This window comes from Aptenodytes patagonicus, chromosome 5 (genome assembly GCF_965638725.1).
Source record: "Aptenodytes patagonicus chromosome 5, bAptPat1.pri.cur, whole genome shotgun sequence".
Classification (NCBI taxonomy): domain Eukaryota; kingdom Metazoa; phylum Chordata; class Aves; order Sphenisciformes; family Spheniscidae; genus Aptenodytes; species Aptenodytes patagonicus.
The window spans coordinates 29,980,131-30,006,333 of NC_134953.1; the positions used below are offsets into that span (position 1 = coordinate 29,980,131).

A 26,203-nucleotide genomic window follows, 5' to 3' on the forward strand; every position below is an offset into this window, starting at 1 on the left:
ACAAGAAACCAGAAAAAGTCCAGTTGCAAACTAGAGTGCTGTGTGACTGTAAAACCACCAACACATGACATGGCAAAGAGAATATGCTGCTGTTAGCTCAAGCTGGGGAGAAGAAGAGAACCCATCCCCACCTTAACGCTCAGTAAATTCACTCCTGAGAGGAAAGACTGGCTTGAATGAAGGGTCATTTCTACCATAGTGGAAGAAGTAGGAATCTGGGAAGACAGGCAGCATCTGGTTCTTATCTAACATAGCCTTTTATAATGGAGACATGTCCTAACAGCAAAGGAACTTCCCTGATGGGAGTAGTACTGGAAATGTTTGTGCAGACAGATTACTCATTCCTACATTTTAGAAGTTAAAAGGTACTAGTAGAACATCTATTCTAATGTCTTATACAGACAACCTCCTGTCCATTTTTCCCCAGATTATGACCAAGTATTGAATACCTTCTAGGGGAAGATACATGCGTTCATCTGAAATGTCTAAGAGGTGGAGGATCTACTTCCCTGGTTTGACTGTTGCAATGATTAATTAGTCCATGTATTAGAATTTAATCCCTTTGTTTTAATGTGAAGTGTGGATTTTATCTCCAGCCAATAATTGCTGCTCTTTGTAAGACTAAGAGGCCCTTTGCTAGGGCCCTTTACTACCCCATATTTTCTTTCCATGAAGATAATTAATAGCACAATTAAGTCATTGCCAACATTTCAACTACTCCAATAGACAGCCTTGCTTTGAGGAGACGAGGTCATAAGGAGATACACTGGCTAAAACTCTTAACAGATATCTGCTAGATACATTTTTGTACTTTTGATAGGTCAGCCGAACAAAAACAAAAAGAACTGCCAACAAGTGATGTGATAGCCTAAAGGCTGAGAATATACCATTTCTACAGTGTTCCCAGATCTTTAACAGAGACAGAATATCTGAGTTAACGTTACATTTTTTTTCAAATGTTTTGAGCCACTTCCAATGTGTATGCCTCTAACTGTGGGTAAAACATATCATTTATTTAAACCATCCTGAAGATTTCGTTTGAAAGCCTTCAAAGAGGAAGAAGGTTTAGAAAAAAAAAGGGGGACAAATTCCTGGAGAAGAAAATACAAGTATAATTGTAAAACTTCCAGTTAGTGTGGATCTTTTCACTAATAACTTAAAGCTTACAGCCTTAATTATCTGCATTTCACAGCCAGAAGCCTGACTAATATTATATACTGCTGAACAGCAATCTAATGCTATTAAGGAGAAAATATTAAAACTTGGAGAGGCTTAAGATGGCACCCTCTTTTCCTTCTAACATTTTTACATACTGAAACTGGAAAACTCAGAAAGAAAGGCACAGAAGGAACAGAATATGAGCTGCTGGTTCCCTGGAGAGCAGGACAAGAGCTTGAAATTCTTTGGAAGATTACGATCAAGCTTGCTGAGTTCAGAATATTTCTGAAACCTGGAACTATTAAAAGGGACTCATAGAGGATTCTTTCACTTCTTTTCATTAAACCACAAGCAATAATCAAAAAAATCAACAAAAGCATCCAGACAAGGCACTGCGCAAAAAGCAAAAGTAAAATTTCCATTTTGAGCATGTAGATTCCTCCTTGTCTTTCCAGGGCAGGCACACTAACTATTCAGCTTGATACAAACATTAACATGTGCATATACTATGCCAGATTAAGAAGTGAAGGGGAGGAAAGGAAAAAAACCTGCTGTAAGCAAGAGGCCAAGTAAATCTGCTTTTTCTCCCACATCTGCAAAGACCGACTTGCTCAGACCTACCTCGCCAAAGCAATAAGCCCCCCCGCATCTACCACCATCATATGCAATTGCTACGGGTCTCGTTTTTTTTCTTGGCTGGGAGCCTTGTGTCCCATCTAGTTCAGCCAATGGCGTATTATTGCAATGACTGGAGGCTTCCTTGGAGATGTGTCAGCAGCAGCCCAGAGCACAGACACTCCTTCCCCAGAGTGGAGTGGGGCTCCAAAATCTGCCAAAAGGAAAATGAATGCTCATGTCCTGTGCTTTGACTGTAAGGGACCTAACAAAGACATATTAAAAAAATGGTGTTAAAGGGAGAAAGGGCTCACTGAAATGCTAAGAGAGTTTAAGGTATTTATCTTCCTCTTTCACCTGGTGAAACTTTTTTTGTTTGATTGTTTTTTTTGAATGTAGGTGTCAAGTGTGCTACACATGATGGAAAGCAGCCTGCAGGAAAAAGAACACATCTGCAGCATCCTTGCAGGGCTCAGACAGTGAGCTTTAACTCCAACCAATGTTGGAGTGTTTTCTTGACAAGAAAACAGATCTCATGGAGTACCAAAAAATGCTCCCCTGCCAGTCTCAGAGCAGTCTGTGTATGAAAGCACCTGGTACCCAATGATCATCTGCGGCTTGTAAACCAAAATCTAGCTTCAATTTCTGTCTTTGGTATCAAACCAAAACACATTGTTGCTTGGGATTCAGATGGCTGTTCCCTCTCCTGACTGGTTTCTCACAATACCTGGACTTTTTTATAGATGAAAACATATCAGAGTGTAAGAAGCTGAACAGATGGAGCTACCAAAGTTAAAAGGAGGTTTTCAGAGGATGTTTAAGGAAAAGAATTGTAATGTTGTGTTTCTGGAGGAAACCCATTTATCATGATTGCATCATATAAACTGAAGCAGAAAGTCCTGTCTTTCTCTATTTTGCTACCTCTACAGGCAAAGGCAAAATGATTTGTGAAAGATTTCCAGTGGTTATTAAGTGCTTTGAGCTGGATGAGCAGAGTTTATTTCACTTTGCTATTGATAATTATAGTATCGTGACCCTGTAATTAAGGTCCTGTCAGCCTTTCCACGCCAAGCCTTATTCAAGGGATTAAATCAGCCGTTTGAAACTGCAGAAGGTCAAAGCTCACCACTGCCGTTGTCAGCCTGGAGACTTTTTTTTCTCCAAATGTGTATATTGATGAGCCCACTTCTTCTCTATACAGTTGCAAGAAAGAGAGATGTTCTATGCTTTTGGAAGCGATACAGAAATGCTGTGTCATTTCAGATCAGTGCAAGACCTGCTGCAATGAGAAAATACCGTCACGGTTTCGCGAAGGAGAAGAGAGAAATTTCTGACCATGGTGCTGATTCCAAGAACAGAGAAACACCCGATATCAGGATGACAGCAGAAAAGAAAGATATTTCAATTCAGTTCCCAACATTGTCTCAAGACTTATTTAAAAATATTATACAGTGTTTCTGGGTGTAGAGGGGGAAAAAAACCAACCTCCGAGTAACAGACTGAAGTTCTGTCGCTCAGGCTATGCCAACTAGCACCACGAACAACTGTATAAATAAATATAAGCATAAAAATACAGTTCTCTGTCATGTGATTTGCACCTGGATTTTATATCTCATTAATTTTGTTTTACTGCACTGATGATGCAAAGCAAACTTTCCACAAGCTCCCCTTGGCCTCTCTCTTCACCTTGGTGATCCCTGTTGTTAAGGGATCCCTGTGCAGGAGCGAGATGGGGTTGAGCTGTTATTTTTTGCACTTAAGGAGTATCCTAGCTCTCAGTACCTCTGAGAATATGGCTTAATGCCTTTCACATCTCGAAAAGAAAAGGCCTGGCCATAAATCTGTGATGATCAAAATAGTTTGATTTTACTGAATTCAAATCTTTACAGTGCTTGGATAAATCAGTATTTTTGCAAAAAACAGTTAGCAATGGTTTGGTCAGCTAACTTAGATGGGAAGTCTATCTATTTTGCCTATAGGGTTGTACCTGGAAAAAACTGCAAAGCTCTTACAGCAGTGACAGGCCTTTGTAACAAGTATTGACATTGAAATTAAGACTGTTCCTGCCTAAACAAATGGCCATGTCTCTGCAACAAATTTAAGTATGTTCTAATTATTAAGTCAATGCCTGCCATTGGCTCCCCAAAATCATTACTTTTTTTCCCTCTTGGGGAAAAGTAGGAAAACACACTGACAAACATCTCCTTTCCTTCCCTAAAGAAGAATTTTCTTGTCAATGTAGAAAAAGCCATGAGTCTAAAGCTGAGAATCATCTGTTTCTTGGTAATCAATAATTTCTCTTTCTTAAGTAGCTTTATCTGTGTATCTAGTTGCTCCCGGAAAATGCCAGTGGGGTACCAGACATTACACAGATGCATTACTATCGATGTATCTTTCAGTCACACTACTATCAATAGGTCAGATCAGTGCAATTTGATATTTTTGAATATGAAACAAAAAAGGTCACAAGCAATTCATGCATGTTGCTTCTTAAAAAGAAAAATGCCATGAATTAAAGTGAGAGAGAGAGTAGAGAAATTTGTGTGTTCTGGCAATGAACTTGGTCTTTAAGAGGAATTTATGGCTATTTTCAGAGACTGTCCCCAGGTGCTCCTCCACACTTTCACACCAAGCTTTCCATGCTATTGCAGATAGGGAATAGCAAAAAATATTCCTCTATTTGATTTGAATTTATCTGTTGAAATAAAAAACCCCAAGGAAATGCAAGTACTTCTTTCTGGAAACAGGTTCCTATTGCTCAGCCTAATGTAAACAAGCTCTGACAGTGCTCATCATTTTTCTTTAGCTAGACCTAAAAATATGAAGATTGATGTTTATCATTGGGCTACTGGACATCTGTAATCTGATGAATAAAGAAAGATATACAAAAGATTCAATATACTGAATATTATTTTAAGAAAAGTTATTGGATTTTGTTCTGCATGGCTTTCTCCTACTGGGAAGAAGAAAAAAGGAATTAATGTAAAAAATGAACTATGATCTGTTTTCTCTTTACAGTATAGAATTTTTTTAAAAAAACATACAACTACTCCTCCACTCCAACATACACAGTTAAAAACAATTTTAATCAATTGCAACAGTCTGGTAAAAGGTTCAAATGCATCTTTTTGATACGATGTCCAGAGACAACATCTTAGAATATCAAGTCTCTCTTTCTGCTGCAAGCAAGATTGGAAGGAAAGTTTTTTTATCTGTCCCATGATATTTTTCCAACTGCATGGCCCACCTAGCCCTCTTCCCATTCCACCCCGCAACTGCCAGCTCATACTCCAACCAGATATGATCAAGTGGTGGATACTCACATCCCTAGTCTTTAACTCCAGAATATAGGCCTTGGTTTTAGCTTGAACCCTATCTGCTAAACTGTTTGAAGGTTTACTTTACTGGCATTATTTCTAATTTATACTTCCAACAATGTGATCAGAATCAAGCCTTTCAGTTCAAGTTTGGTAATGTCCCATCCTCCCTTTCAAAATCTTTATCCTTGGGTATTCCCAACACAAATAAGGGTATTCCACTTAAAGTCTGTTTGAACTTTGTTCTTAACACAGTAATCTTTCTCATAAGCAGACCACCATAGCCTTGACCACTGGAGACTCCACGCACAGCAGTGCCCATATTGAATAATCCTCCAAAAAGGAAGACAAGACAGAATTAGGGGACCCCGGGGGGGTTGGAGGACGTGCTGTGTTAGGAAACAGACCTGGCAAGGGAGCTGCAGCAATTCAGCTCCCTGACCTTTAGTTGAATTTTTCTCAGCGACTGAAATTATTAACAGTCCTACCAAGTAACTTTCCATGGCATGGGAAACTGGTTCATAAGGAGATTTTGCTTTATACAAGAGAAAATGCCTGTGTGTCCAGGGGATTAAAAATCCCAGTATGACTAAGACTGGAGGCTATAATTGTACATGCCTATATGAGCTCATATTAACTCTACGACGTGAGTGGGATTCGGAGGAGTATATCAGATGCATGGTTTGTTCCACATGGGGAGTTTAATTTTAAACTGGAACTCCTCTAACATGTTCTTATACCCACGTGACCAAGCTAACCTCTCTGCATCAGTGGCATTATTTCTTCAGATCTCTTTAAAACAAAAATTTTGAATGGTCCAAGTCCCTGTGAAGATAACAGATAAATTCCTCAATAGACTTCTGATGAGGGTTTTGACCAAGGGAAACATCTGTGTGTCATTATATTGATACATAAGTTTTGAAACAGAGTTAAAGGCAGAGAGATACTGAATTGAGGGAGGCTAAGGGAGTGGAAAATGTTAGTTTAAAAGAGATAATTAAATATAGCTCTAAATAATGCTTCTCTTCAGGAGAGTTTGAAGTATTTTTCCCTTGTGAGAGGGGGCAAGTGAGATGCTGAAGTGGACATGACTTGTCCCCAGCGATGCTGGAGGCAATAGCAAAATGCTGAGTTAATACTCATATTTCAGTGGAAGGGCCACAGGACGTAACAGAAAGCTGAACACCGTTCCTGGGATATCATCTGTTTAGGATAACCCAAGAACTCATGCTATAAGATTTTTTGCAAAAAGAATGTAAATTCCCATGGGAGAATAAAATCTCCTTCTGCTTCAGTGCATACTCTGCTAAGAGTACTGTCAGGAGGCAGGTTTACAAGGTAACACCAATTAATAAAATACACAAAATGATACAAGAATCTTACGTTAATGTCAAATATTGAACTCTGTTTTGGGGTGTAGACAGACATATATATTTTGCAGATGAGCAATTTAGAGCACAGAAGGAAGCTTACATACCAGTCTGAAAAGGGATGTGATTTCAACCTGTGAGGAGTGTTCAGCACTTTGTAGGATGACATAAGGCCATATCAAAGTCAGTATTAAATGATTTGTCTAAGTTCACATAGCCATTTGCAGCAGTGTTGCAGAATGAACCTAGTTACTGTTGCTCTCTACCTCTTGCTGCAAGAAATGAACACAACTGCAAATCAAGGATAAAATGAATCACAAAATGATTCCCTCATTATTCAGTTCTCCATTTCAGAAAAGAATAGATACAGATTGGTACTGTATGAAATTCCCCAAATCCCTCTATAATCACACGCTTTTTTTTTCAACTCTATCTCATAAACAGATCTCCTGGTTCTCAAACTCACCTTGGCCCCAGAGGGTGATACACTGCTGCTCGTGGGTCTGGCATATGCCGTTGTAGCAATAACCGTCCACCCTGTGGCATGCGTGCCCATCGTGTAGGTACACATTAGCTGGGCAGTGAGGGCTGGCTCCTGTGCAAAACTCTGGCAGATCACAGGAATTACTTGACTCTCTGCAAGAAATCCCCGCTGGTTTTAACTGCAAAACAAACAAAACCCCTTAACTGCTGTAATTCCAATCAATAGGAGTTATGCAGCGGTATAACGCATGCAGCGCATGAACAGCTTTTTCCACTGGCTCTGCACCAACTGACCGCAGAGGACAGTATAAGGATTACACAGCTCTTTAAATACATTTATTTGACACAGGTTGCAAAGGGTTTGGCAGGAAGGAGGGCCAAACTTTTGCAGCTGCAAACATGACTCACGTGGCTCAGGTCAGAAGGTAAATCCAGCCTTTTGTTAGTTTTCAAATATGAACCAAATCTTTCAGTGTGCTTCCTGCAATCATGCCTAAACACACAGGCACAGAAACAGTTTGGGCTGTATTGCAAAGGATGCTCTGTAGCAACGACCAAAAGTCAGACCAGAAACCTTTTCATCCATATGGCTGTAACAACACAGCAGTGACCAGGGCAGCCAGCTGATCATGTAACATTATGTTATCTGTTATGTTATGGCTTGTGAACCCACCAGCCCACCTGACTCTGGATTCAGCTGCCTGACAGCTTCCTGGGATGGAGGTGCATTTCCTCATGGAAATGTCGCTCTGTCATGGGCATCAAGATCTTCTTCAACTTAATTATACAACGAGTCCATGTAACTGTTCCTGTCCTGTCCTGATTTCCCTGGATAACTACATTTTTTCAGAGCTGAAGGCAACCAGTAGGCAATGGTGGAATGTGCCAGTCTGAACATTCACTTATCAACAACAACCACAAAAGATGGGCGTGCTCTGGGAGCAACACTGAATTTTAACTGCATCACCACAGTGCCTTTGGTAAAAAGCAAGAAGACATAAAGATTGATTTTGCTAAAAAGCATTTGCTAGCTGTTTTGACAGCTTGCTGCTACTGAGCTTTTAGGCAGATGCTTGCCACAGACACAATGGAAACTTGCTGAATGCTTTATTAGACCATATGCAAGAGATGGTCTGAGAATTCAAGAAGGCAAATGCCTGCAGCAAGTTGGCTTTTTATAGTACATTAGGAGTCCACAAGACCTGATGATCTGCCATTAAAAATATATATGCTGTTGACAGAATTAATATTTTAAGAGTCTTCCCATAAAAAGAGGGTCCAGCATTTAATGACTGCTTGCCAGAGCACAACATTCATATAAGCGTGAAAAAAATCAAGGCATATAAAAGTTCATGAAAAAAGAAGAGGTTTTGGAAGGGCAAATGAAGTGGCTACAAATAGCACAGACACCATTAAAAAAGTTTGTTGATCTGCTCCTTCAGTAACTTACAGTTTGAGAATTTTTTTAATTGCTTACATGAAATGCAAGTGTCTTAATGCTCAATGATACCAATTTGCTTGTTCTGTATCCTTGCTTACTGCTCTGCAGTTGGGAAGATTATGGAATACTTCCCACCCCACACAGATAAGAAATGTTTCTGTTGGTTCACCTTGCAGTCTTCGCAGCAAAGTCCATGGGCACACACTGCTCCCGGTTTCAAAGTACAGGTAGTTGCATTACAGCACCGGTTTGTACATTCCTAGATGGAGGATAAATTTAGAGCAGACAACTTTCAGTCACAATGAGCTGTAAATCAAGAGGCTGCCTATAGCTCCGCCAAGAAAAGCTAGGCATGAAATAATGAATTATGCATGAAATTCTACAACTTGATCCAAACAGTCTTGTCTGTCCTCAGATTCAACAAGCGCAGTAATTGTAGTAAAACCAGAGAAGCCATTGAGGAAGGCTGGTTTATTATAGCTATGGATCCAATCCCAAACATCACAAACAACTCAAGTATGCTGATACCAATCCTGATACAGTAGTACAGTATTTTATTTCCACAAAAATCAGTGGAATGATTCCCTTGCCTCCTGCGAGGATCCAGGGCCTGTGTTACAGTTACTGAGCATCACCACTACAGCTCTCTATTTTGTGATAGTTGCTCACCAAACTTCTGTATTGCATGGAGACTGGTGGCTGCCACAAAGAAAGATGATGACACTATTCCGTATAATCTCTTATCAGGGTATGCCAGTAATAGAGCTTTGAGAAAAGTATGAATTGCAGTATCACTAACTGATACATCCCAATTTCACACTTACGGATTAGATGGTGGCATGTGTGGGCTTTTGCAAACTTTACTCTCCATAGAATGAGCTAGTAAGAAGTTTTGGAAAATAAAGGTTTGTTTTTCTAAGATTATGCTCACAAGCTGCAAGTTACATCAGCTGCGCTGGAATCTCAGCTCTCTAACAAAAATAGCAGCAGATAAAATTGCTCTTCAGCTGTGTTAAGTCAGTTTGACTTAACAAGGGATCACTAACAATATAGGGAACACAGGAAAAATGAGTGGGTTAGAATGATGTTCACAGCCTCTTGTTACTTTATTGGCTTTTGTAAAGCTTTCCAACTGGAAGATAGGGCTACCACAGCACTCACAAATAAAGAGCAAAATGATTCTCAGCATTTCACTGTTTTCTTAGATAATATCTGCCTGAATATACAAAGCTAACTGTGCTGCTCTGAAGCAGTAGAACAACTTCCTGCACCTATTTTTGATCATGCCGGAAGGCAGCAGGCTATGCAAATATTTCTGTGCAGCTGCTGTATTTAAGAAGTAACTTTCCTCTGCACAGAAGCACATTTTATAAATTCACCTCAATAGCAATCTGAGAAAAGCAGAGTGGAGGAAAGCAATGTCAGTCCAATTAAGGTACTTCTGAAACAGTCAGCTCCTATAGCCCATCATCTGGCCCTACACCAGCCAGCCACGGAAAGCAATCGGCATTCCACAGACAGTTTGGGATGAAGACACAGCTCTTTGAATGATGTTACTGCAGCCTTTGAAATTTCCAATTGCTCACTCACTTATTACTCATTGTAAGGAATAAGCTTGGTAAATAGTTTTTGTGCCCGGGCTATTAAATTGTCAGGAACGGTTTTAACATAAACAGGCAAGCAAACAGAAAAGGCTCACAAAGCTTTCGGAGGCTGGAGGCTGCCACCCAAAACTACTGCTGTGTTGTAGTTTATTATTAGTAGTTATTATTAGTAACAACAGCAATGATGGGAGTTGGGTTTCTTGGTGTAGGTCTCCTGGGCTCATCAGAGCATCTCAGACAGACTAATGCAACAGCAATTCTAGCATCACCTACATGATGTCAGATACTGTAGACAGGACGTTGTTTTCAAGCCCTCTTTTCTAAGAACACAAGATAGACCACATTGGGTCAGCCTATAACCCTTCTAGCCTTGTGTCCCCCTGACAGCAGCCAGCAGAAAATGCTTAAGGACAAGAATGTGAACACACATACATGATACCTTCTTAGTCTCCTGGCTTTCCCTTGGCTCCACGGACATTTTTAGCACCTCTAACATTCAGTGGAAAGGAACTCGCAAGTAATCGACACAATCTGGGGAGCAGCTCCTCCTGCTTGTTTGAAACCTGCCACTTTCTAACTTTATACGCACAGTTCTTGTTGGGGGGCAATTGCTCCTTACTCACTCTTTCCATTTCACTCATGATTTTATCAGCTTCTGCTGCATTTTCTTCCATTTTCTTCTTTTCCAGCCAGAGCCCCTCGAAAACTTTGAACCACCTCATTGCTTTTCTTTCAACCTTTTTCATTCTGCTTTATCCTTCCTGAGATCAGGGAGGGGTAGGAAAAAACTGCACATGCAGCTTCAGATGCAGTACGCTGCAGATTTATAGAGGCCTACTGGTGCTTTGTTTTGTTTTCCTATTTCTTCCCTAGTAATTTCTAACAGCCTATTTACCTTTTAGACCACTCTTGAACACTGAGCTGACATTTTAATGAGACTATTTATTGCAATTTGAAGTCGTGTTCCTCTATGGTCAGAGTCAGCTCAGAGTCCATCATCTTACATGTGATGTTTGGAATGTGCACCACTCCGCACTGAATCCCATTTGTCATCTTAATGCCCAGTCCAGCTATCTCAGAAGGTTCCTCTGCAGTTCTTCACAGACAGCTTTCATCTCTACCATCCTAACTAATATCATCAGCAAATTTAAGACTACTTGTCTTCCCAGGCTGTTTATGAATATGCTGAATTGTGTAGTCCCCAGGACACATTTCATGGATACATCACAGCAGACCTCCTTCCACTGCATAAAATGGACGATTTATACCTGGTTGTATTTCCTATCTTTTAACCCAATTTTTGCCTATGCAATATTCTCTCATCCTATAGCTGCTTAGTCTCCTGAAGAGGCTTTGGTGAAAGGCTTTGGTCTAAAGCCTCTCTGAACTCCTGACAGGCTGCAGTAACAGCATCGTCCCTTTCCGTCCACTTGTTAAGTCCTTCAGAGCACTGCAATAGGTCTGTAAGACAAGATTTCCTGGCACAAAAGCTGTGTTGATTTGTCCCTGGCATGTCACAGCTGTTCAGGCACTAGCTCTTAATTACATTTGGAAGTAATTTGTCTGACTTCTGATTTACCAATTTGTAGTTTTCTGATCCCCCTTGCAGCCCATTATAAAATTAGCCACATTTGTCACCTTTCAGTTCTCAGGGACCAAGGATTTTTTTATTTTATTTTATTTTATTTTATTTTATTTTATTTTATTTTATTTTATTTTATTTTTTCTTCTTCTATCTTTCCATGTGTAATCTACATTAACCCTCCTTCCAGAGGCACTGCAGCATGTCAGACATTTTTGGTAATATAATCCAAAATGAAGTTGGAGCTGAATTGGTAATATCATCCTTGGTCAGGTCTTACACTCTTGGCCTGGTGGTGGGCATGCCAGCATCCTTTATACTCAAGAAAATGACCAGCGCCTGATGCGCACAAGACCGTAGTGTGGATGAAGGTGGTCAAACAGTCCCTACCACATTAGTGTTTCCAGAGTTGTCTGAAGGATGGGAGGTGTGCTACACTCACGACTCTCCATCCTTATGAATCCATTGCTGTCCTACCGCTAAGGAATGTCAGTGAGCACAGACCTCAACACGGGGCTAATATTTTACTTAGAGTAAAGGAGAAATATCCCTACCAACCACCTACATCTACATATTCAGACTGATATTTAGTTCTGATCACTGATAAAATAAAACTAGCATATGTTATTGTACAGCTTTCCATGCCATAAAATATTGCAACACTATTGACAAAACTCAGCTGGTATAAATGACTGGGCAGTGAATTATTAACTAATCTAATGGATTTTCTGGTACCACCCAGATTATAGCAGTAAATTCCAAATTAATTTAATTGGGCCCAAGCTGCAGTTTTCCAATATAATTAAAAAGGAAAAACATAGAAAGCAGAGGCAAATCAAGTCAGTGCTTGCTGACATTAAGTGGCTTTGACTTGAAAAGGTATCGCTAACATTCAAAAGTGAAAATGAGAAAGATAACTGGGTTAGAAAGACATTTGCAAGCTGCTTGCACTCTATTGACTTTAAACAAGAAGATAAGCCTGCTTCCTCCAACCTTGTTACCCTGAAGAATGAGTGAACTGTCAGGAAATCCTTATGGCCTGTGTAAATCCAATATACTGTATAGACAGGATACAGCAATATCTCACTGTTTTAACTGCCCTGATCTATTTTGTCTGCAGAACCATATTTATCACAGGAAACAAATACCTCATCTGTTGATGTATTTAATTCAGATAATCTAAGAGAAGTTCAGTACAGCCAATGAGCATGGGAAGCCAAAGGAATAAGGATGTCAGCTCGGACCTTATTTGACCCCCAGGTTTTGCCTATCTCCTCCTGATCGGAGCAGTCCTCTGACACATTGAGTAAACCAAATGGAAAGATCTTTTAAGTAGTAGCAATCTTTCTGGGAGGCAGTAGAGGCTCTTTCTGTTAGTAAGGTAATTGGCTAGTGGCAAAGAAAAATCTCATAGAGAAGGAGGGAAAGGTCTTGTATCTAAAAACTGAAGCTGGCTGCAGCGAGAAAATACCTAGGCAATATTAATGTTTATATAACTATTTATATTTATATTAATATAAATATATATGAGTGGCTTCTCATATATGGAAACAAACCTTCAGTTAACGCATGGTATTTTGAGAAATTTGAGCAACGTTAACAAATTTATTTTGAGTTTAGTTTATTAGCTAGTACTTAAAAGGAATTTCTGTTGTTAGGAACATGACTTTTAGTCATGGTTAGTCTGTTGGACAAACCATGAGACAGTTTGCTCTCTAATGGCGAATCAAACACATTCTTAACCAAAGCCCTGCCTGAACTTTAGCAACTCCGATGCAAGTCAAGCAGGAATTTCCTGCATTTCTGAGGTCTCTGAGGTTTAAGCTGATAAGGTAGAAGCAGTGAAGGGAAAGTTTGGTTTTGCACCAAGTAGTGTTAAACATGCCAAACCAATTCTGATTTGTCTTTACTGTTAAAAACCTGCAGACAGGATGTGAGCAGTAATTCTCAGGTGGTGTCTTACATCAGGCTCCCCGCAGTCGCACTCCTCTCCATCTTCCACATAGCCATTCCCACACTTCTGTCCACCAAAGGACTCCTTGACTTCAGGCAAGTTAAACAGACACATTCCCACTCCTTTTTCCAGGCTGTTTTCCAGGTCCTTTCTACTGCAGCTACTGAATACCATGGGAAATGGATAGCTAGAAGAAAAATACACAGAGACAAAAAAAAGAGGTAGTATTATCAGATGAAAACATCTCTCTCCTGTCCTGCTGGTGACCTTTTAGCACATCTGTGCACAAACACGAAGATTGCGTTCATTTTTTTTAACCCTTTAACATAGGATTGAGAAATAGCAATTCACTGTGAAATTGTGCCCAAAACATTTAGTAATTTCTGACTGTGAGTAAGGGAATTTCCATAATTTTCACTTAAATTTGTAGCTGCTGTTAAGGATTGGAAGTGTTCACGTTTGGAATTCCTTATCCCTCTTTTGCATATATAGTTATACAGCAAATTTTGATCATGAGCCTAAAGAAATACTGGGCTTGCAAGGAGGATTCCCGCATTTACAGGACTGCAAAATATCCTAATCCTTCTTGGAAAATTCAGCCTCAAATGGCAAATTCATTCATCTTGCTCTGCAGTATGGCAAACTTCCTGCTCTTTTCAGGAAAAAAATAGAGAAAAACACCGAGTTACTTGATAAGAGCCTGCTTGTGCAATTCATCAAAGTTGAGCTTGGGAACTGCATGATTAAAGCAAATACAGTTCTTACTTTAAATCAGGATGACTGTAAAGACACTATTGAAAATATACATTTTTTGAATTCACACTGCTGAGAGCAGGATTTGGCCCTGCTGTGCAGGTACATAGTGGCTTTGATTTCTTTTGGAAAATACATGGACAATGTTATCAAAATGATCCAGTGTAGTACAAATATCACCAGATAATTTGTGTTTTTCTGTTGGAGGACTTAATTCCATTCTCACTAATGAACATTTGCAGTTTGATTCACAGATATGAGACAAAGTGGCACCTGGATCTGGCCATCAGAGTCATGTCCTAAAGTCTGCTGTGCCCTCTCCGCACTGAGATGTGCACATAGTTACGTTGAATCTGGATCACAACCAAGTCATAAAACAGCATCTCCCCTAAGACTTGGTACCTTCGTCACTGCTGCTCCATGGTCCAACAGTAATTCAACATTATGGCAGCACAGGGAGCCAACCTGACAATGACTGGACTTTATTCACTAAATGCTTTGTATCAGTCACATGTTATTAGGGCATAATCTTTACAGACGAGCAAGATAATAGATGGAAGTTCTGCACTGCTGAACTTCAGAATTCTATTAATCTACTGTTGTTCCTAACATCCTGAAATTAAAAGCTTGCTTTGTGAATGATGATGCCTATAGGTATCAGAAAGGGATAATTTCTATTAAAAAAAATAAATGTTTGACAATTACAAATGCAATAGACCTTTCTCTGCTGACATAAGGAGGTTAATTAGGATCTTCTACGAAGGTTATGGGTACCTTGCAGAACAGAATTTATTTTGTGCCTATTTAAAATTATCTGTTTTACAGAGTCGTTTGCGATAAAACAACCAGCTCATTGGAAAAGAACATAAACATGACTCTGAAGAAGAAAATAATTTTTGTGTATCACTATAGGGCTTGTCTAGTTAAACCAGGTCTGTGATTCACTGACATATGACTTCAGAAAGCTAATAGGCATCTCCACTTTAAAAGCTGATTTCTGGAAAATATCAATGTTTAGGCAAAATGACAGAGTCTAAGATTAATAAAGAAATTTCAGAATAGCATGAGGTAGGAGTCAGGCTGCTAGCTGCAGCTCTGGGCCCCAAGGGAAAATAGGGAAGGTACTCAGAGTAATGGAACAGAAAATAAAGGCACTTGGAAAACCTCCTACTGACCATTTTACATTGAGCAATTGGAGATGTTCTTAACAAGACACCACAAACTCCTGTCCTACTCTTAGTTTGATCAGAAAAAAAAAAACCACAAAATTTTGTTTACGTGACTATGAACAAGTAGATGGATGTACACTTCTATCAAACACCAGAAAAAACTCAAGAAACCCAGATACATCTGACTGATAAATCCTGCACAAAATATAGGAGTGCTTGATCAGACATGATCCTCATATCAAAGTATGAATAAACGAATACTGCATTATCCAGGCAAGATCCTTCACTTCAGTGACACAGATTTACTTTGATATCCACTGAAATGAGACAGGGAGACATACATACCTTACACAGACTGAAATCAATTCAGGAACACAAATAACGCATTTTTCCCTGTGCCATATGTCTCAGCCACACACAGATCATAAGAATAGCTCACCAGTCAAAACTGTCAATATTTTAGGGCTGTTCCTTTGTATCCATGAATGCTCAGGGTCATTTGCATGAATGTGAGATGTGTCTGTCCATCACCGGAAGAACAGAATCCTTACTCTGTACCAGAGGTGAAATAATGTCATTGTTAATGAATGAGGTTTCTGTTTCCCCCCAAAGGAACTACAAGCTGTTTCCTATTTTGAACTAAGAGATCCATTCATCTTCTGGCTTTTCCTGCTCTTGATGCTGATTTCCTCAGCTGACATCAGTGCAGCACATGTTATTTGATGAAATTTTCTGAAAATACTTTTTCTTTACGAAGTAAGCCCAAAATAAAGCAATACAAAATGAGAGATGGACCCAAAAAGTGGAAACAGAGCAACTGAAGGGTAACCACACCATGCAAGAGAAGATCCCACATCAATTGATGCCAGTTGTTATTTCATAGGAAACATAATTGATCTTTAATACCGTGATATTCTGACATACAACCATTCTTCATTTCTTTGACAAAAAAAAAATCCCATGTAACAGCCACAGCGTTTGATCATTGTGATTTTAGGCCACATTTTGGCTGTCTTTGCAATTTTAAAGCTGTTTCATCAGAAGCATGAAATCCCTGGCAGATGGGAAGGGAAGCTATAGATATCTGATGTCAGTAGCATTAGGCACGATGTTTAAGTGAATCTGGAGCTTGTGAAAAATGACAAAGTAATGGTTATGTGAAAGAAACTCGTCTTCTGAACAAATGCAGCAAGCTTCCTTGCACTACCCTGTTACGAGGCTTCAGACCTCACCTGGAAGGACTACCTTTTGGTGGGAAAAGGTAATGGGGTCTCAACAGTAAAGTCAGTCCTTGACCTGTCTCCAAGATTTCAGTAACATGCTGAACAGGGATATTTGTGCCTTCTGTGGTAGCTCAGACACTTATCCTATCAGAAAAACCCTCAGCTACCAGCTCATATAGGCCATTGGAGAACCTTCCAGAGGTAAAAAACTCATTAGCAATCGGTATATTTCGTTATCCTTCACTCAAGACATTTTCTTTTACAGATCCTTATTTTTCTGCAGTTGGGAAGAGAAAGGAAAGTTTAGTCCAACCTAATTCCTATTCTAAGATGCTGAATAGCCCACACATGTTCTACACCATTTGAGTCTGTAGATTTAATACACAATGGATCATTTTGTCAAACCATTCTGGCTGTGGGTACTACTCTACAGAACTCAAATCGTGCCCAGCACTACATCAGTCTCTTCAGTGGGTTTACAGCAAGGAAAATAATTTCAGAGTCTTTCTACCCCTCTTGAATCCAGAGCATTCCTCAGTGTCTCCTTGGTGCTCAAAAGATGCTCTTAATCTCAAGCAATGAATATCCTAGTTCCCAGCAAAAATAGCTTTGACTGCTCCTGCAAATGAGAGCTTCACAGTAGTAAGAGGATGCCTGGTAATTGATTCCTTTAGAAACATAGTCTGGTCTTGTCCCATTCATTTATATTTCAAGTGCTCAAGCCATTCAAATGCCAGTTTTCTTTATGTAGTTTTGCATTTAGCCTGTATTAGATGGCTCCTTTCATTAACTAAGTGAAGTGGCATCATCACTGTGTCAAGTCCCTTTTAAGAACAGAGAGTTCTTTGTACTAGCACTGTGTTGCCCAGCATAGGCTTTTTTTGCATGAACTATAAAAGTTCATCTCTATCACCTCCATTTCAGAGGCATTCCCCCTCCTAATGGGCTGAATAACAAGAGAGTACAAGCACAGAAACAGAGAGAGTCACTGCCCCAGAAAATTATAGTCTTAAGAGATCAGACAGGGAAAGCATTCAGGAGAAAAAGAGTGGCTACTGATTCATGCAGGTTAACACAGCAGAGCAGCTGCAGACCCAGCATCGATACCACTGCTGAGGCTGGTGTGCCATGTTCACCATTGCTGTCTTTTTCATTGCTCCATCTGGAAAATGCATGGAGGGGCACTGACTTGGGCTGCAGGAGATCTTTGCTCCATTCCAAACCCTACCACTGCATTGCAGCAATACCTTGGGAAAGCCGTCTGAAGTGAAACTCCCTTAGTTCCTCCAAACCATGTCTGTCTACATCTGTAGGCGTCTAAACATTTAGTACCTTGGATCTACCTCCACTGTTTCTCCACCGTTCCTCCACCATAAAACACAACATATTTTGCTGTTTCTCAGGAAGCATCACTGAAGAGGTAACACCATCAATGCTTCTGGCAATTCTCTATGCATTGCACAGGAGGATAAACTGCAGGTTCACAATATCTTGAAAACTAACATTTTGACTATTATGATTATCGCTATCCAATCTCAGGTTTTTTTCTTATTCAAGAACTGTAGGACTTTTATAAAGTAACTGCCTTGTTCTCTCCAAAATGTTGGTTTACATACCCACATACATTATATGTATATATAAATTATGTATCTATTTATAGGGTTCATTTATTCCAGTTCATATCGCAACCTGATTATTCAGCATTATGGCAATGTTTATAGAGAGCCTTTTACCAAAAGGCCCTGAAGTGTTTTACAATTATTCACTCAATTAAAATGCACAACAGCCCCAAAGAGCTCTATTAAGTACCACCAGGCCTTCCTCCCTGAGGTAATATGATAATTGGAGATTATATTAATTTTAAAAGGGCATTTTGATTTTCCAGAGCATACTTATTGAAACAACTGTTGACTAGCTAATATCCAAAGGTGCAGAAAACTGGGACTGGGCTTTGTCCAGAATGCTTGAAAAATCAAGCCTGAGAGGCCATATCTGGAAATAGCTAAGGCATCAGCCATGCTTTTTAGGAGCATGAAGGTGCTCAAGGACAAGAGGGGTGCTGAGTCCCAGCCCTCTGAGCCAGAAATTTCACCAGTGAAGCACCTGAATTTCCAACACAGTCCATGACAACACCTTGTCTAAACTGAACATCGCAGGGTCTCTTTGTGTCTGTCTCGACCCTAGGACCCTTTGAGATTCACAAAAATGAATACTTACTCTCCTTAGTCTCCAGAATTCTTGATTTTTGGCTGCACAGTGGCTCACTTACAACTGGAGAGGAGGAGAGCAATTCAGATCCTTTTATTGGAGGCAGAAGATGTGAGTTTGAGCTCCCTCTTGTTCAGACTCTACAGAATAACTTATGCACAAATGTGTAGGTTTTCTGTTGCATATCCCAGTCTTACATAGGAACCTAAAAATAGGGTTTCTTTAACTTAAAAAATAGAGATAGGGTTGCTTTTGTTAAATCACTGATTTTTCCATAGAAAAAATGTCACCAGTAGAGAGAGTAACACAAGAATAAACTTCTAGAAGGTAGAAGCTCAAGCGACATGAATGTTTCTAGACCCAGTGAGGTGTTGATTTCAAGGAACTATGACAATTTTCCAGCCTCCTCTAACTCCTGATCTAATTGACATAATTCTTTCCCACTAAAAAGCATCCCCCTTGGTTTTAACCTTCTAGACATTATTACTGCTCTCCATCTCTTGAAAACAACTTTTAATGGTTTCCTAAGAGATATGAGCCTACTAGAATAAAACTGGATTTGCTATTAGATGACATTTTTTGACACTTCAGCTATTCTATACAGTAAGTATGTTAATGAATTAGTAAGCATAAAGAACCTCACAGAATTAGGTATTAAGCAGGAGATAAAATCCAGTTTTCTTTTATATTGAAATAGGTGTTCAAATACTACAGATCCCTTCATGTATAAAGTTCTTTCATTACACATTATTTCATACACCTCATGTTTTAATAGCAATTGTTTAAAAGTAGACAAGCGCCATAATATGGAAGGGCTTTTTAATCTATTATGTAAACAATGTCTTCATTTGTAAGTACTTTTGAGGGATAAAGACACAAATGCAGTTTTAAAGTAGATCCCACAAGCACAATAAAGCAAAGGGAGACCCTGAAGGTATCTGCAGATTCCCTCCCACCCAAAGCTTTTGCAAATGTCAAACACCCAGGACAACTGGGAGGAGGGGGTAAACTGGAAGACTCTTTGGGCTCCTGGAAGATGTGCAGGCAGCACATGATAGAACTTTGTACAAGACACCAGTCCCAGAGCTGATGGGGCACACCTTTTTCAGCAGTGTTGGAAGGATTTAGCTAAAAATGTAGAGTGGTTTTATTTATATAAAGTATTGAAATGGGAAGTTTGCTTCAAAAGGCACTAGATGTCTGACAACTGATACTTATTTTTCTAGCCTATTTTTCACTCTCCTGCTCCTCTTTTATAGTTTCAATCCCTAGAGCATCAATAAAGTAGAGCATGGAATTGGGCCATGTGGTTATACATGACATCAAAGCTCTTGCTGTCTGAGTTCATGGTCAGTGATTTAAAAACAAGCCTAGTTTTCTCCTACAGCTTTTGTCATGTTCACTACATGGTAGTTTTTACACTTCCAATAAAGAACTGTGAATATGTCACACTAGTGGTTAATTTAATTGATGTGTAGTGGCAATGGCTTGTTGCGCTACAATGAAATTTCCAGGGTTATTGAAAAGAAAGTCTTTCCAAGTAAGTGTTTAAACTTCACACACAAATGCTTTAGCTTCATTTTAATTTGGCCCTGGGGATAGTGCACATTCCCAGAATGCATTCAAGTAATCTCGCTTCAGGTGCCTAGATTGAATTTTCATAGCCCCAGCTGAGACTTGACCTCTCCCATTAAACTGAAGGTGAAAATTTAACTACCCGAAATATTCAAAAAGGCAGATTTATAGTACTGAATGTGGGACTTCAGGGCAGATAGCAGTGATGAAACAAACGGCTGGGTGGTTCAGAAAAGTACTTTCTGCAAAGGAACAAAACTTAATGGCTTTATACAGTATACACTATCATGGCTTGATATTTCTGCAGTCACAAAACTGCCAGATAAAACATTATTAGCAGTTACTTTTACTTTGACAAATGTACAGTCAGAGAAGTTTTTTCTTGTTGAGAGGCCTATTGTGACTTTCATTTCTGTGTTCTGGGGGTGAAGCAATACTAAACCAATTTATCAATCCTGACAGTATTCTGACTATATGCTGGAGTTATCTGCATTGCAAAAGCTCTATGGGAATTGAACTCAGACAACTGTTCTTCCTGTTGGAAACCAGACAGCCAAGGAAAGTAGCTATAATCAGTTTGAATTTGCCTCTGGCTCATCTTTTGCTCTGTTTCCTTTTAGACCACTACCTCATTAATAAAAATTTGCTGGATTGCTGAGAGTTCAGGTTTCACAATCTACTACTTAGAATTTGAGGTTAATCCAATGCTGACTACAGTAAAAGTAAAAAAGCAACAAATAGCAGAGGGAGGGATGAAAAGGCTAGGTCAGGTCTGGTCCCAGGCTAAGGAAGAGCAGGGCACCAGGCGTACTGTGCATGCCAGCAGTCGCCTGCAATGAAAGAAACTGTAGATAAGAAGCACAACCAGAATGCCCTGTGTTTAAATTTGTCACACAAAACACAACATCCTCAGTGACTAGCAAATAAAGACAAATGGTCCATCTCGTTGCTCAAAATACCTTGCTGAAGGTGAGCTTCCTACTGATTTCTGGTTAGATAAAAGGCGCTGTTTGACCCAGCTTGAAATGCTAGGGCACCGCTACATCATGATGACACTTCATTTAGTTCCCAACATGATTTTACAACCAGCTTTTGTTTTAGGCAGTTACATTCTGATTTTCTCCCTTGAAAAACCTTGGAATTGTTTTTTAAATAGCTCAGGAGCAGATTGGGAGAAAAAAAAATTCTGACTTTGGGAACGCGGTTTTGAGAGGAGGCACTCTATAGAGAGCATGTTTGGGTGAGGGAGAAGAACAAAATCATTTTTCAAAAACTAAAGCAGACGAAACAAAAGGGAATATCAAACCCAGATTGTAATACAGATAAATCAACCCATGATATTTATTTATGGACATTTCCCTCTTTCACCAGTACAAGCTCCTGTCCTGCCTGTGTGTATCCTAAACACAACTTGTGATATACTGCACCCTAAAGAACGAAAGAAGCATACACAGTTATCCTCCCAGCTGATGTGTGTGTGACCAGCTTGATTTAAAGACCTGCCATACTGTGGGTACTTGGCCTCAGCACATGGATTTGGGTGAGGATGAGCCTGTATATCAGGTGAGCAGATCAAATGCCAGCAAGTTAAGGGAAGAAGACTCCAAGGATGGCTAAACTCCACAAGGAGGAACCCAGGCCAGGGAGATGAGATTTGGGAAGCAGCCCTCTGGACAAAGCATGTGAAGAAGCTGCCCACTGGGAAGAGCAGTCACAGAAGCATTAAGAGAATGAAGCTTATGGAGATGCCAGTCGGCGAGAAGTGGGTGCTAGAGAAAAATGGCTGAACTCTGCAGAAAGCTGGAAAGAATATATACCTGGGGGACAGGCTCATATTGATTTCACTTAACATCTGTCCTACCTACGAGTAGGTACTCCGAGACACGAGTATCTGACTTGCAAGCAGCATGGCTTTTTTTTTTTTTTTTTTAGAAGATCCAGAGGAAAGATAACTGAGGCATAACAGGGCCAGAAATCAGATTGAATTACCCCAGCATTTCCACCTTCCCGATGTACATACTGCAACATAAGCACTGAGAAAAAAAACAGCTTTTCCCATATCATGTAAATCACCTCAGACAAATGGAAGTCAAATTCTTTAAAAAAAAAATCCTAAATATAAAGTAACAATGAATCATTTTTTCTAGCTTCCCTTTTCTTTTTCACAGAGCTTGGACGAAAAAAAAAACCCAAACAACTGATTAGTATCAACATTGTATATAATCATTATTTCAAGCTGTGAGAACAGAATGGATCCAGCCACAATCTGAGACTTCAGGATCCTTAAGCAAGCAAATTAAAGCTTTCACTCACAGGAATGAAAGGCTCCTTAGAAATCTAAAGGAATCCATAGGTATCTTGATGAAATCCTGGCCTTATTGAAGTCCTTAGGAGCTTTCCTATCAACTTTGAGGGAGCCTGGATTTCACATCTAATGCCGGTCGGCTGCCAGGAGAACATCAATGACAAAGATGAACGCAATTTCCATGCTACGTTAGAAGAAGCCAGAAAGGCTCCCTAGGACACCAAAGTTATTTCACCTCTTTATTTCCAGTGACTTTACACTAAAATAGGCGGTTGCTTATCTTCATCTCACCACTGGGGCTGTGCCATGCAGTTTTAAAAAGCTGAAATGGAGCCTACCTGCATTTCTGCCACAAGAATCCTACAGTAAATGCATCCGGGACTTTGTAATAGGCTTTGACATAAGAAAAGAAAAAGAATGACTTTGCGGGAAGCAATTGTTGGGGTAAAATGGACATCTTCCCCTCTCTGAATTTTAAACATTTTGCACATCTATCCCAGGCACAAAAGACTCTGCGATTCCCATGACAACTGTGGCAAATGCAGCTGTAGGCATCATTTAATTACAGTGATTCAGCCTTCCAAGTCAACATCAATTCCTTAAAGTGCTTCAGGGCATACAACACATGTTCAAAAAGGAGCGTTCATGTGACCTTAAGAATATGTCCTTTAAGGTATGTTTCCATTTATACTCTTGGAATTTGGAATTCATTAACACCAATTAAAACTGGACATTGTGTGCTTAATTCTCCATGCACTGCACTACAGATTTATCCCTGCAGGTTGAAAAATTTTTTTGATGAAACAGAAAGCTAAGATAAAGGGAGATGTCCTTACATGATTTGTTCTCATGGGTCATGGCAATAGCAATACTGCAGGAGAAAAATGTCACTTACAGAGCTATATTTTCTATGGATATTACACCGACAAGACAAAATGCAGCTGAGCTCTCACATACCAGCATCCAAGCCAGTAAAACTGTACCCATTCTGGATACACCACATAGTAGAAAACGTGACTTGTCTTTAAGTATCTGCTATAAATAATCAGACCAGAAGTAAAATGTGTTTTCATTTGAGAACTAACCTCTCTCCTTGTCAGCTCGCTTACAGAAAATGCATGCTGTAAATCTGTACGAGTTCTCCTCTAGAATACACCAAAAAAGCCAAATATTTTCACTTCTAACAGCACATCTACTGAAATGTGAAAGAGTAAAACAAAAAGCAAAAATCTTTTTCTTAAAGATCTGCGCCATAGCTCTGTGTGCTAATTGTTAACAGTGACCCACTCCTATAAAGGACTGGGAAACGTGCAACGTATTTCAAGCAATGCTACTAATTCTTCAACGCAGATCTTACTTACTTCAACAATTAAATATATCTGTAATGTATGGAAATTATTAACAAAAAGGAATGCCAAATGCACTGCAGACATGGGGCTACTTGGAGTTAAGTGAAAGACTGACATAAATCTATTCTGTAATCTCGTGGCTGTTTCCTACTAAAGGAAGGACCAGAATGCAATGTGCTAAATTACTAGGGCACAGGGATATGTTACTTACTTAAGTTTTTTTAAAAAAGCAGTTGCAGTGCTGGCACAACAGACCTAGCTCTGTCACAAGCAATTTATTACATCAGTATATCAACTTTATTAAAAAAAGAAAAAGACAACAAAGAAGTCTGTCTTTGTGCAGAGCTCAGCTCAGACTGGTTTGGAAACATAAACAGCTTCAGAGTTTAATTAGAAACTGTTTACATCTTAAAGATAATTTCATTTTCTTCAAATTGTAACAGAGGTAATTCCAGATAGTTCTGCTGACTCCACGGTTTAATGTCTCTAAGCTGCCAGACCAAAAAATGCGAAGTGAGGTCTGCACAGCTGAAAACAAACTGAGAGGGGTCAGGAAATACTGTGCTAACTAATAATGGTTTGATTATCTAATGTTTAACAGTTCTGCAGCTACAAGATGCTGCGAGATGTCTAGAAAGAAGAGAACCAGTCAGTAAATTAAAGTGTCCTTTCCCACACTGTATTTCTGATTCTTGTCCCATTTCTAGCATGACCTTTTGCCTTTTTTGTAGCTTTTGTTTTTGTTTTTTCTACCTTGTGAAGTGTTGGAATAAGTGGTTTTCACTTCAAGTTGATTTGGTACCAAAGCCAAAATGCTGTTTTCATGGCACACCTGACTGTGTCCTGAAGCTAGTGTGCTGGAAATCTCTGGAGGGTGTATGTTTTCATAGCCCGGTTCTGTAGACTCCAGTTCAGAGTTTGAATAACCAAAATCAAGGTGACCTTATATCCTGCTTCCTTGAGATCATTTTTCAAAAGGAAGAAATGTGATTGAAACTAATACTTAATACAATAAATGACACATATGATTAGTACTTTCCTAACTTGTCCTTAATAGATTTTAACTATGTTTTATTTATTTAACGACATGTTTATAATGTAGTAAAATATTTTTTTTTGTATGGCAGTTTAAAAACAAAAATCAAACAAAAGCAGATGACAAAATAACAAGACTGCCCACAAAAGGCTTTGAGAGCCAACCCTACTGAGCAAAACGGTTCTCCAGGAGACATCAGCCACCCATCTATCATGCAAATATATACTTATGCATTATAAAATCAGCATTAGTGTTACTAGCCTTCTTTTGATGTGCAGTCCTAAACCTCATTAATGGTAATGAGTGATACACAAGGGAAGAACAGACCTTCAGCACCATCAAAGGACATCAGTTGTGTAACACACTTTAATGATAGGGTGCTGTTCCCTCAGATGCTGCCCTTGGGGGGGAAGGCAGACGAAGAAGCTGCTGAGCATCTCCTCACCCTGACCCAATCCTGCTGTTCACAGTTCCCCCGGTTGCACTGGGATAACTGTACGCCTGAACTGCCAGACAGATCACTAAATAATCTTCATTAGTATACATTCTTCTGCCCCGACAAGCCTTGTTTTAAACTTGGATGATTTCCATCATCTGGATTATCACGTAGTCCCACAAAACGCTATTCTAGTTCACCAGAAGTGGAAGTAAACTGCAGCACAGGAGCAAATCGCATTGGGGTTTAGATCCATGGGCCAATTTCTCTGCCCAAACCCATATTTCATGGTGTGGGTGTAATGTGGTAATCAGAAATATCGGGTGGCTTTTGGATAGAGACCCTATACACAGATTCTGTAATTCACATGCCCATGACCTACCATTTAATTCTACCTTAATAGAGAGAACAAGCTGACCTTGATGGTCCTTCCCATCTTTAATTTTTCCCCATTTCTCCTCAGTAGTACTTAGATTGAGTCAATTAGTTTAATTTGGGACTGTCAGCTGATTCTTAACAAATTGTATTTTGCTCTCACCCTCATTCACAAATATGCAGCTTCCCATTGGCTATCTGTTTTAATTCTAACATAAAGGTTTCAATTTTACTTAAAAACATACTGATA

The 26,203-nt window shown here is 39.5% G+C and overlaps 1 protein-coding gene across 1 annotated transcript in view; it reads right to left on the minus strand.

Annotated features, from left to right (window-relative positions):
- Nucleotides 1-26,203, minus strand: part of ADAM12 (ADAM metallopeptidase domain 12) — a 187,246-nt gene that overhangs the window by 18,055 nt on the left and 142,988 nt on the right. The window contains exons 12-14 of the mRNA XM_076338142.1: nt 13,534-13,711; nt 8,554-8,643; nt 6,927-7,122 (exon numbers count right to left, since the gene is read on the minus strand). Coding sequence (XP_076194257.1) covers nt 6,927-7,122; nt 8,554-8,643; nt 13,534-13,711 — 464 coding nt within the window. The remainder of the gene's footprint in view (nt 1-6,926; nt 7,123-8,553; nt 8,644-13,533; nt 13,712-26,203) is intronic.